The sequence below is a fragment of the Lepidochelys kempii genome, chromosome 2 (genome assembly GCF_965140265.1).
Source record: "Lepidochelys kempii isolate rLepKem1 chromosome 2, rLepKem1.hap2, whole genome shotgun sequence".
In the NCBI taxonomy this organism is placed as follows: Eukaryota; Metazoa; Chordata; order Testudines; family Cheloniidae; genus Lepidochelys; species Lepidochelys kempii.
This window is the reverse complement of record NC_133257.1, coordinates 120,029,862-120,042,750: the sequence shown is the minus strand read 5'-3', so window position 1 is coordinate 120,042,750 and position 12,889 is coordinate 120,029,862. Positions and strand designations below refer to the sequence as shown.

Sequence of the window (12,889 nt, the reverse complement as noted above, 5' to 3'; positions counted from 1 at the left end):
AAGCAACCCCTCTTCCCCCCACCCCTTCTGGCCCTAAGCACCCCTTTTGAAGGTGCGCACAAGGACAGATTACTAGTCCACAACCCGGCTAGTTAAGCTCCCTTCCTGAACCATCTATCCCGCTTCTAGCATGCATGGTCCCTTATTACATCAAACTGGTGGGTGCTCCGCACGGTAGAGGCAGGATATTCTATCCACTTCTGCTCCTTCACACCTTCCCATCCCCCTGGCCCGTTCCTCTTCAGGGACCCCTCTCATGAGCAACTTCTCATCCAAGAGGTTCAGACCTTCCTCGCTCTAGGAGCGGTGGAGGAGGTTCCCCAGGAGCTCAAAGGCAAGGGTTTCTACTCCCGTTACTTCCTCATCCCCAAAGCAAAGTGGGGCCTCAGGCCCATTCTGGACCTAAGGGAGCTCAACAAGTTCATCGTCAGCTTGAAGTTCCGCATGGTCTCCCTGAGCACAATCAACCTTTCCCTGGATCCGGGAGACTGGTACGCTGCCCTCAATATGAAGGACGCCTATTTCCATCTGTCTATCACCCCGTCTCACAGACGGTTCCTCCACTTCGTGGTGAACAAGGTGCATTATCCGTTCACAGCCCTCCCATTCAGGCTGTGCTCAGTTCCTCACGTCTTCACCAAATGCATGGCAGGCGTGGCAGCCTTTCTTTGCCGCCACTATGTGCATGTCTACCCTTACCTGGATAACTGGCTCCTTCGAGGCTGCTCTCGCCAGCAGGTGGAATCACAGGTGCAAATGGTCAGAGAAACATTCGAACACTTAAGTATCATTCTCAACGTCAGCAAATCCGTCCTCACCCCAACTCAAAGAATAGAGTTCATCGGGGTAGTCCTGGATGCGAACCAAGCAAGAGTATTCCTTCCAGAGACACGGCACCTGGCCCTCTCGCAGATAATAACGGCCTTTGCAGCTTTCCCACCACCACGGCGAGGCAGTGTCTCAGGCTGCTGGGTCATATGGCTTGCTGCACTTACGTGGTTCAACATGCCAGGCTACAACTCAGGCCTCTGCAAGTGTGGCTCGTGTCTGTGTACCGCCCGGGTCGCGACAGTCTGGACATGGTGCTGACAGTCCCAAGGCACACCCTTGATTCCCTGTTGTTAGGTGAGAAAAGTTACACATGAAGCAGTTATGCCAACTGAACCAAAGTCGGGCCAAGAAAGGCTGCTGGGAAAGTCTCTGAAAGTAGAATGAAGGAATACTTGTTTAAGTTACAGAGAGTGAGAAAAAAGGGGAGGCCTGCATTCCTGCATTTTTGTATGAGATGTTCTGGGAGCTGTCTTGCTGAGATACGGAGGCACTGTTTTCCACTCCTTGTTTTTGTGTTATGTCTGTTCTTAACTCCTTGTCTCCTGGTTGACACCCATACCGATAAGAAAGTTAGTGAAGCATTATGATTTGCTAAAAGTTATCTACAATAAGGGGGTAGAAGTGCATGCATAATAGAGAAAGAGGATTTTAACTAACATAAGGGCGGGGGACTGCTTTATGAATAAATCTGTGACGCGACAGTACTGTCTATAAAAAACTATTAGTTTTACTTAGAGGCTGCTGGTTCTCTTTGGAGACGGGCTGCTCTCTATTGTTGTGTGCACTCTTCAATAAAGAGCTTTGCGTTTGGACCTTGCTGGTATTGCCTGTCTCTCTCCAGTCAGACAACGAACCGTGCCGTCTGGGGTTCGAGTCCTCAACACTGTGTTGGTGGCTAGATCCCCGCATGGTAGGCGCCGGGGTTCCTTTCCACCCTCCCTAGCCCACTTTGACTCTGGTAATGGACACATCTGCGCTGGGCTGGGGAGCTCATCTCAGGAGCCTGATGACTCAGGGCTTGTGGCAGGTAGAGGAGCTGGCTTTGCATATCAACATCAAAGAACTCGGGGCGATCTGCCTCACCTGCCAAGCGTTTCTGTCCCGCTTGCAGGGCCACTGTGTAGCGGTCCTGACGGACAATACCACGGCCATGTTTTATATAAACAGGCAAGGTGGAGCCTGATTGTCTCCTCTCTGTCAGGAAGCCCTCCTCCTGTGGGAATTTTGTCTAGCCCACTCCATCCTTCTCCAGGCTTCATACCTGCTGGGCATTCAAAACGTGCTGGTGGACAGCTTGAGCAGATGGTTCCTCATGCACATGTGATCTATTCGTCCGGACATCATCCACTCCATCTTCCGCAGGGGGTTTCCCCGAATCGACCTGCTCACCACACGGGCCAACAGGAAGTCCCCAAACTTCTGCTCCTTCACGGGCCACAGCCCAGACTTGATCACAGATGCATTCATGATTCCATGGTCCGGTCAACTGCTATACGCCTTCCCACCATTTCCGCTCATCCACAAGGTGCTCCTCAAGGTCCACAGGGACAAAGCAGACGTAATACTGGTGGCTCCAGCTTGGCCTCGACGGTGATCATACCCCACCCTCATGGACCTATAGGTCCACTTACCGATACGGCTATCTCTCACTTCCAACCTCATCTCACAGAATCACGGTCACCTTCTTCACCTGGACCTTCAGTCGCTCCACCACATGGCCTGGAGGATCCGTGGTTGAACCAGGCAGAGCTCGCCTGTTCGGACCCTGTGAGGCGGGTGCTTCTGGAGAGCCGCAAGCTGTCTACTAGGGCCACATACAGAGCAAAATGGAAGAGGTTCTCTATCTGATGTGCCCAAAGGCAGGTGCCCCCACTCCAGGCTCCCATTCCTTGTATCCTGGATTATCTTCTGTACCTGAAGGACCAGCACCTGGCATTTGGTTCTCTCAAGGTCCACCTCGCGGCCATCTTGGCATTTCACCTGGGCGTTTCCAGGCACTCGGTGTTCACGCACCCCATCGTGGAACATTTCCTAACAGGTTTGGAGAAGATACATCCCCCGATGAAGCCCCCTGTTCTGACCTGGGACCTCAACCTAGTCCTCTCCCGCCTCACGGGATCTCCCTTCAAGCCACGAGCTTCCTGTTGGCTCCTCTGCGTCTCTTGGAAGGTTGCTTTTCTGGTGGCTATCACCTCGGCACGACGCGTGTCTAAACTGCAGGCCCTCACGTCTGAACCTCCGTACACTATCTTTCATAAGAATAAGGTGCAACTTAGTCCTCACCCAGCCTTCCTTCCTAAAGTGGTGTCCCACTTCCATGTTAGCCAGGACATCTTTCTGCCAGTTTTCTACCTAAAACCACGTCAGCCCCCACAAACAGCAGCTGCACTCGCTGGACGTCAGGAGGGCGCTCGCTTTCTGTATTGACTGCACAAAGCCGTTCCGCAAGACAACCCAGTTGTTTGTTGCCTTGGCAGAGCGGATGAAAGGTTTGCCAGTCTCATCCCAGTGGATCTCCTCCTGGATCATGGTTTGTATCCACACTTGTTATGACTCGGCTTAGGCCTCGTCGACAGCCTTCTTGGCCCATGTACCTCTCCAGGAAATCTGCAGGGCTGCCGCATGGTCTTCAATGCATACTTTCACATCGCACTACGCCATCGTCCACCAATCTTGGAACAATGCAGCCTTCAGCAGCGCAGTACTTTGGTCAGCGATACCTTGACTCTGACCCCACCTGCAAGGTAAGGCTTGGAAGTCACCTAACTAGAATTGGTATGAGCAAGCACTCGAAGAAGAAAAAAACAGTCACTCTCCGTTTTTGTAACTGTTGTTATTCGAGATGTGTTGCTCATATCTATTCCATTCCCCCACACCTTTCCCCTCTGTCGGAGTTGCCGGCAAGAAGGAACTGAAGGGGGGTCAGGCCAGCAGGGTCGTATATAGAGCGCCATATCGGCTCCACTCCAGGGGCCTCCACAGACAGCCTGATGGGTACCTGCTAGAGAAAAGTTTCCGACAGTCACGCACACAGCACGCGCAAACACCTAATTGGAATAGATATGAGCAACACATCTCGAAGAACAATAGTTGCAAAAAGGGTGAGTAACCATTTTTTCACCAAGATACTTAAGCCTAACTTTAGGAACATGAGTAATCCTATGTGAGAAGTGAGTGGAACTACTCACTTGCTTAAAGTTAGGCATGTGCTTCAGTGCTTTACTGAATCTGGACCTCTCTGAAAAGAACAGCAATAATCATATCTGATATTTATACTGTATAATCTTTTCCATTTTCAGAATATTTTTCAAATATTGATGATCATTTACGGCCCTTAACTAACTCTTGATTTCTCATGCTACATTCACATTGTTGCCCTTATTTGTTAGCTCACACTAACTGTCCATTTAGTGCCCATGAAATCCAACTAGAACACTTCCCTTGTCATGCATTCATTGATTATTCCTTCATATTCTTGTAAAAAGAAAACCAATCCTATTTATTCGATGTAATGGCTTTAATCTATTTGTTTTTCTAATCATCAGCCCTGTAAACTCAACCTGGGGTCTGAGAATCAAGCTGGTTTCTTCTTTCTCATGCATCATCACTGGCAATAGAGGTCATGCAAACTAAATTATGCTAATGCCAAATTAGACAGTGAGGTTTGTACAAGTGTAATTGACTGGAATTTAATAAACAATTCTTTTGAAGGTGCACAAGAAGCAATGTAATTCAGTTCCCTCTTTTGCAATATGCATTAAAAAGACCTATTTCTATTTCATGCCAATCATAATTTTATTCCACTGATGCATCTGCATTAAAGAAAGAACATTAACTACAACACTGAAATTTTCTTGCTTGATTATGCTGTGCCTCGTCTTTGTGTGAATAATTTTTAGTTTATTCATCTTCGTGGACGAAAGTGCTTTTACAGTGCTGCTTAATTTTCTATTCTATAATTTAAAAAATTTAATTTTTTTGGACAGAATGTGTCCACATGGTACAGTGGTAATGGGGTTCTCTTCTTATATAAGCTGTGTCATAGCACTAAGCTGTACATTATTTTGTTATTGACCTGCAAACAAAATTTCAGCGGTAAATGCAATTTAAACAGTAATCTAATGGTTTAAAAAATTCAGTTTTGAAGATAATTTTACCTTGTATTGCAGCTCTTATTTTCAGGGATACAGCCTGTGGTTATTTTACAAATAGATTTTTGCTGGAATGAGGTTTTGTCAAACTGGAAATGACTGTGGGATGCTTATTGTCGTTCTGTGGGATGCTTATTGTCGTTCAACGATAAACGTGTTCAATTTACAAGTAAATGGAAGAGGGTTTTTCTAGTTGACAGCCTTGTAAACTCAGCCTGGGACCTGATAGTCAAGCTGGTTTCTTTCCTTCTTATGCATCATCACTGGCAATAAAGGTCATGCAAACTAAATTATGCTAATGCCAAATAAGGCAGTGAGGCTTGTACAAGTGTAACTGACTGGAATTTAGTAATCAGTTCTTTTGATGATGAATAAGAAGGAATGTAATTCAGGTCCCACCTTTATATCTGAGTTGGAGCTGAAGGTCTGAAGGGAATAAACCATCAAAAACAAAATATAAAGTTGGCAGATTCTGGAGAAGATCTGTTGGTAACAAGTTGCTACTTTTGCATAGTATAGTGCTATGAATGTACTTCAAGATGCTTCTCTGCCATAATATCAATCAATCAATCAATCAAATCTACCAATTAATGATGACTAGGTTGAAGGGTAAATGGGGCAACCTGCAAATGCATATAAGTACCTAAACTGTACATAACTGATCGTTATACTCCTCTTCTTCCTCTCCCCTTTCCTACCCTTCTTATGTCACTTGCTTCTTATAAGCTCTCCAGAGCCTGGATGGATTTTTCATATATGTTTGAGCAACACCTAGCACAATGGAGTCCTGATCCTGATTGAAAACTCTCAAACCAAACATATTATAAATATTTAATGTAATTATGTGAGTCTTAATACTTGTCCTGATCTCCGATTAAGTTATGTACTTAATGGTTTGTTTTTTTTAACTGCATTGAGCAAGGAATAATAAAACAAACATGCATTTAAATTCCCAAATATAATGCCTATATTATGGGTGGGTACGCAGCCATGATATATCCATTTTTTTAAAACAGAGGATTGTAACAGTATTTCTTTAACCTCAGGCTTTCCAGTAAAAGGTGGGCTTTATGCAACTATTGCCATGCACCATACATTTTACTTCTGAAGGAGAAAGCAGCAGCAAACTATGTGTGTGTGCCATTCTTAGTCATTTGAAAAGTGGCTGAAATCTTTTAAGTATGGCCAATGTACTTGTATGCCTATTCATCACACTAAGGTGCCTGTGGTTTTCTCTCTTGTGAAGTTCAAGGAGTTTTTTATAATGAAACCTAGCATTTTAACACCTTTTCTTTTTACAGATGTGAAGAGGTTAGCTGAAAAGGAAGACTGGGTGATTGATAATGAAGGCTTAACATCTCTGGTGGGTACACTTTGTGTGTTTCCGGGCACCCATTTTTTGTGCATGTGGTGTAAACATGACTTGTGTAAATTTCATTTTTCTTTTCATTAATGTTAAAAGTTTTGCAGCATAGTATACATTTACTTATATTTACACATGTGTGCATATGTATTTATAAAAGAATTAAATTATGGTACAAAATAAAACTAATCAGTTCCCATCTAAAGTGAGTTAGAATTTAGATGGAGGACAGATTATACTCCTAAGTGAATTCTTTCTGCCCTCTGTCTGCTCACTTTCTCAAATATTCATGGTGGTATAAATCCTATCACAAATTCAAAAGCTACTTTTTCTCTTCTTTCATCTTTTCCCTCTTTCAAGAGTTATTTTTCTGCTGGTGGATTTTCTTACATGTGTTAGTCAGCATAAGCACAGTCCAAAGTAGTTTTTTAAAAACTAGATAAATTTCAGCTTATAGATGGAGTTTTCAAAAGCAGTGTCTTCGGTCCCAGTGCTGCACAGCCATATGTGAATAATCTTTATTTATGTGAGTAGCAATTTATGTCAGTGGACTACTAACATGAGTAAGGATTACTCATGTGAGTAAAGCTTTGCTAGAGTCGGTCCTTTAATATGAGTAGAATGTAAAGAAGGACATGGAGAAGAGGCTAGTATGTATATAAATTGAGAGGGTTGGGGTGGGTTAATGTGTCCCCATAAAGTTTTTACTGACCTTCCTTAGTAAGGTTGTGTTGAGATTTTTTTAAAAAAAAGTTTCTTTTTTAGCTATGGATGTTCTGCTAAAATACAGAGGTTTTTTTCTCAGGTTGTGACAAGTTCGGTCCACGTCACAGTGCTTCATAACTTAGTGGGTTCGTTACCATGGAAGCTGGACTATAGTACATATAAAAAGTTGCTTTTCTGGTATAATGAGAAATTTAACTGAGAGCCAACTAATTTAGGAGGTTGCTCACAGACAAACAATAAATGACTTGAAACCATATTCAAATAAATTAGTGAGGTGCTTTCGGGAAAGAAATAGTAATGACTAATGGCTAAAAGATGACAAGCACATTGTAGGCATGACTTAAAAACAATCTGAGAAAGCAGAAATGGCTGTGGGAGGATTAAGATGTATTATATAAGACAGTACTCGGTAGGCCATCCGCCTGAAGTTGTGCTTGTTTGTTACTATAAATACATTTGAATTAAGTTGAGTAGGAGGGTGTGAAGCATTCCAGATATACATAATGTTGGAAGGAGTGTTGTCTGGTTATTAAAATAGAGTACTGGGAGTCCTGATTTCTGGGTTTCATTCTCAATTGCAACGTTCTCTGGTCATTTCAGTCCAGACCAGTGCCCCATTTCCTTCTTCCATCCAGATTTACATACATGGTCATTCTTTTGTAGAACTAATAATTCTAAAAAAAAAAAAAAAAAAAAAAAACCTTATTAGTGCTTCTTTACTGTGCTCCAAAGCTATCGCTACCCTAGGATTTTTTGCAAAAATTTCCCACCAGTTTAGCTCTGCCAGCAGCAGAAACAGTGGGAGGATTGCTAGTGTCTGTGGGTCTTTAGGGAGCTGCCACCATCTTAAGTATGGTGTCATCTAATCCTGCTCAGAGCATGACATGGTGCTTAAAATATTGGCAACTGCTAATGCCTTGTTTATATGAATAATCCCATTGTTGCCACCATTGGTGGATCTGAATCAGTTGTTGTAATGATAGGAAACCGTAGCAAAATTTCTGAGGGTAAACAAGGCCAGAGAGGGCCTTTGGAGACAGCTTAAGCTTAAACTATATGTATAAAATGCATGCAAGAAAATTAGTTATTAACATGCTTGATATTTATACAGCTGTTAAAACATGTTTTGGGATACTGTTGTCAGAAACCTACAGCCATGGGGTCTGTAATGCACAACGGTTAATGTACAGAGAAGCTTTATTATTTTCTTTGCAGGCAATAAAAATCTACATGAGAACAAAAATGAAAGGAGCAGCATTTTACTTTTCCACTGAAACCCTTTTTCTGCCAATTTAGCTCTCTTTCTCTGCTGTATGCCTTCAGGAGCTTTGTTCTAAAAATGAATAAATAGCATTTTAGCACAGTGCTTTAGATTTCAAATTGCTCTACAGACATGAATCAATCTTCATGACACATATGTGAGGTGGATAAGTGTTATCCTGATGTCCTAGGTTAGGGAAACGGAAGTGAAGTGACTTACCCTAAGCTACACAAAGGGTAAAGGGCAGAATGAGGAGTTGAACTTCGAAGTTTCTGGCTCCCATTTTTGAGCCAAATCAACTGGATTGCTGTCCCTTTTTCTAGGATGGAGATAGCTTTCTCACTTTCATGTTCCCCTCGGGAAACACAATTTCCCCCCAGTGCCATCAGGTGGTCTCAAACCAGAGTGGCACAATATCGAGCAAGAGAGGGGGATAAGGGGAGATTGGCTAACAGGGATAATGCTACCAATTCATTTGCATCTAGATTTATACATGAAGCAATTTCTGAATAGACAAGGTTGCCTGACTTCCAAACCAATCCACCACTAGTTGTTGTTGTTGATTTCATGATAGTGAAATCATAATGGTGAATTTGTGATGCCCTAGAATGACCCTATTAAATTTAAATCCTGGCCCTGTTAGTCAATAGGACTTCTGCTATTGACTACAATGGGGCCAGGATTTTACCCCCAGACTTTTCCTGAGTAGCCATCTGTGCAATCACAAACAAGGTATAAGAAGTTCACTGCAGGCTTAAGGCGAAGAAACCATGCAAGAACCCCTCATTCACATACTTACAAAGGAAATTGATCTGTGTAATTATTTTTGTTTGCTTCAGTATGAAAGTACATCATTAAAACAAGGGCTTTCTGTAGTATATGTATCATGAAATTTGTAGGGGGGGGTTTTCCATATTGGATCAGTAAAAAATGAGTATCTTCTCCATTACTGTAAAAAAAAATGTGTATATTAGTAGTTTGTATAGCATACATTGCACATTCATTTAGGAATTCAAAAATCTTTTTACTTTCAGCCATCCCAGTTTGAACAATGCATTGTGCATTCCTTGCAGTCACTCAAGAGTGTTCTGGACTGCAAACCTGGAGAAGCCAGTGTAAGTCTTGCTATGTACTTTTTTTTCTTTCCTTGTATGTAAATTGTTATTACATTTAAAAGCAATTACTGTATAAATATGTTTTCATTATGTATTATTAGTGTTTGTGAATAATACAGAGAGGCTGTTATAAAATGAATTAAGAAATTACTCAAGCTTCACAATATTTTTTCTGCTCTTTGACCAAAAAAAAAAGCCCTTGCAATATTCAGTCAGTTTTCAAATTGCACTCAGATTTGGGGGCAAAAAGTGAACTGTACTTAAATGTAATTTTTTTATATGAAAGGCTGTGACCTGTAGCTTTCAAATGGCAGCAGGTATGATCTTATGGTGTAGGTACCCTGGAGAGCCAGTTATAAATACATATCACAACTAGACTTTATTTGGGACATAACTCAACCCTTTGTTTTCCCTACTCCAGTATGCCACATGATAGCGTTATCCCCATTTGTTTACTGCCTTCGGGACCTGATTCCATTGACTTCAGAAAGACATAAGAGCATTCTTCAGCAGATGCTTAGCATCTCATAGGATTGGGTGCTGTTGCTCTCTCCTTCTTTGTCCCATGTACAACAAAGGTATCCTATTCCCCCAATGAGGGTTCCCCAGAAGAACCCAAAAGAGGATATTACTTCACAATTAATCCCTCCCCATGAGATGAATTTCACATGCTAACAAAGATGATCTTGAGAAGTCCCAAGAGCTTCTACTATCGCCCAGTTCTCTGTTTTCTCTTGAGCTTCACTAGGTTTCCCCCATCCTACACGTTGCTACAATCCTTTTTCTCCAAGTTTCTGTGACATACAGGATGAAGGAAATCTAGCTATTACTTTCCCTTCCACTCACTTATTCTTTCTCCCACCCTTTTTAGTTTCTGTGACATACAGGATGAAGGAAATCTAGCTATTACTTTCCCTTCCACTCACTTATTCTTTCTCCCACCCTTTTTTAATCACAGTTTCACTTTCATGGTATGGAGAACTGGAATTCCAGCTAGCATCACGTGCCAGTATTGTTCCCATCATTGTGTTTCCCCTTCACTATAGGATGCCCACACGCCCTATCCATTGTGTTTGTACATAGGATTTGTTCTACCAGCCACTCTTCATTCCCTGGGGAGTCTCACAAGAGCAGTGTATACAGAGAAACTAGCTTTGATATTTATAACTCTTCCCTTTCCTCACTTCCTTTGGAAGAAGGCCTTCTGAAGCTATTCCACTGAAGTTATATGGTTGTTCCTTCAGGTTTTCCAGCAACATAAAACACAGGAGGATGTGTGCCAGCTAAGCATTGGTATCATGCAGGTAATTTTAAACTGGAATTGGGGATCATAAATGAGTGATTAAGGGCTTATATTGTATTCATTGCTCCCCAAAAAGTAATAAAAGGTGATAAGATGTCAGATACTGTTTAATTCAGATCATCGAGACATAAGTGTTATCTTAACTTCAAATTACAGTAACTCTTAAGGGTAATGATGCTTAATGGTTCCTGGGGTTTCTAAGGCCCTAATTCATCAGAGAAACTAAACGCTTCAAGCATATACCTGATGCATTAGCTTAACTTCAAGCATTTTCTGGGTTATTAATTATATAGTAAAAGATTAACTTAAAATTTGGTTGCAAAGAGCACCGGTTTCTAATACGAAACTAAGGGCAAGCTCCTGAGCTGGAATAAATTGGCATAGTTCCGTTGCAGTCAGTGGAGCTATGCCAGTTTACAGCTGAGGATCTGGCCCTTAGTTTCATATTAGAAACCAGTGCTCTTTGCAACGAATTTTTGAGGTAATATTTTAAATGTATAACTAATAACTCAGAATTTTTTTTAAGATAATAAAGCAGCACCCATCAGTTTTAACAATTGTTTGTATTGTGTTATCAAGTGAAATCTCACAAATCAGACCAAAGAAATGATGCGTAGTGGTGCTTAAGAGATGTTTGCTTTGGGGACTCTGTTGAAGCACTTTAAAGCCATTAAAGATATGTTCCTTGTAAACCAGTGGACCCCCAGTCCTCTGATTTGGGAGGTCATTTAGCAAGATGACAGATAGTACAAAGAAATAGCACAGATCTTTTTTTCCACAGGAAAATAAAGGCTGACAAGATCATGAAAACATTGCCTGGCTTAATTTAAAATGCTACTGTTTTCAGTTTTTTGAGGTGTAAGAAAATTGGGGTATTTGTGATTATTCTGCTTAGATGAGCTGCAGTTAAAAATTCAGTTAAGAAAAATTAAAATATTTTGCAGGTTTTGTACCAGTAGTTCAGCTCTGATGGAAAATTCAGATTTTTTTTTATTATTATTTGATAGGTTTTTATTGATTGTCTGGAACAACTGAGCACCAAGCCTGATGGTGATGCAGATACCACACAGTAAGTAAAATAACACAGTTGGAATATTTGAAGTTGCAAATTTCAGCATAAAATTGTCTGGTTTTTACTACAAGGTTTTCCTCACCAGTATTCTTGAGGTATATGTAATAAATACCTTTTGTGAACAATTTTGGCTTTGACCAAAAATGCCATGGAGCCAAATAGAATGTTTTTATACCAAAAAAAATGAAATACAGATTTGAATAAGATAATAAAATATGATGAATATTAAAAAGTTATTTTCTTAGTAGCTATTGTAGTGCTTAATGAAAGCTAGCTTATTCAAAATCCCTCTGTTTGATTCCCAAAGAGAATCATCTTTCTAAAGGTTGTAACTGTTACACCAAACTAGCCCATTTTTTGTTCTAATGTTAGTATCTGTGCCTGGTGGTTTTTGTCACAGCTATAGCTTCCAAGCAGTTTATATGAAAGAAGTTGCCACTGCCATTGAATAACATCTACCAATGGGGAATGGTATTTTCCTTGCTTTGCCCTCTGTCTTTGGCATGTTCATAACTCCTATCAACATATCTACTAAATTGTTGACAATTTTGCTTTTATTCCATCAACCACTAATTTCAGAGCTCTGAGGAGTCATAAGAACCTCAATTTCTGTATCCTGAAAGACCACCTTTGTTTTTCTCTTTACTTGGTTTACCTTTATTTGGTGTATAAAAGTAGTAAACAGAAACTATTTTATTGTAAATCAAAGAAAGTGCAGAAAGGTGCGACTCCACCTTCCGCCCCGCCCCAACATGATTGCTGGAATGGCAGTACCTGTTCCCAAAGCTCTTGATCAGTTTGTGGGTGATTTAGAAAAGCTCTACAGCTCATTCTGCCTTCTGTTCCATGGTATGAGATGCTGTGACACAGCACTCCAACTTTTTCTATAGTCTTTTCAGCTGAACCCAGCACTACAGCCGGTCAGAACATTTTCGACTAAATATTTTTCATCAAAACCATATTGATTTTGATGAGATTTTTGACAAGAAGGTCTCTGAGGTCCAAGGTGGGCTGACTGACTCTCAGGGGGAGAGACCCAAATTGAAGACCAGATATTTTTTATTTAA

At 41.3% G+C, this 12,889-nt stretch overlaps 1 protein-coding gene across 4 annotated transcripts in view; it reads left to right on the top strand.

Moving 5' to 3' along the window:
- EXOC2 (exocyst complex component 2) overlaps positions 1-12,889 on the top strand; it is a 188,565-nt gene that overhangs the window by 112,625 nt on the left and 63,051 nt on the right. For all 4 annotated transcript variants that reach the window (XR_012157344.1, XM_073332187.1, XM_073332186.1 and 1 more), the window contains exons 17-20: positions 6,284-6,345; positions 9,367-9,447; positions 10,692-10,751; positions 11,758-11,819. Coding sequence is in view for 3 of the 4 variants with exons in the window: in XM_073332187.1 (XP_073188288.1) it covers positions 6,284-6,345; positions 9,367-9,447; positions 10,692-10,751; positions 11,758-11,819 (265 nt within the window). In the remaining variant the exon portion in view is untranslated. The remainder of the gene's footprint in view (positions 1-6,283; positions 6,346-9,366; positions 9,448-10,691; positions 10,752-11,757; positions 11,820-12,889) is intronic.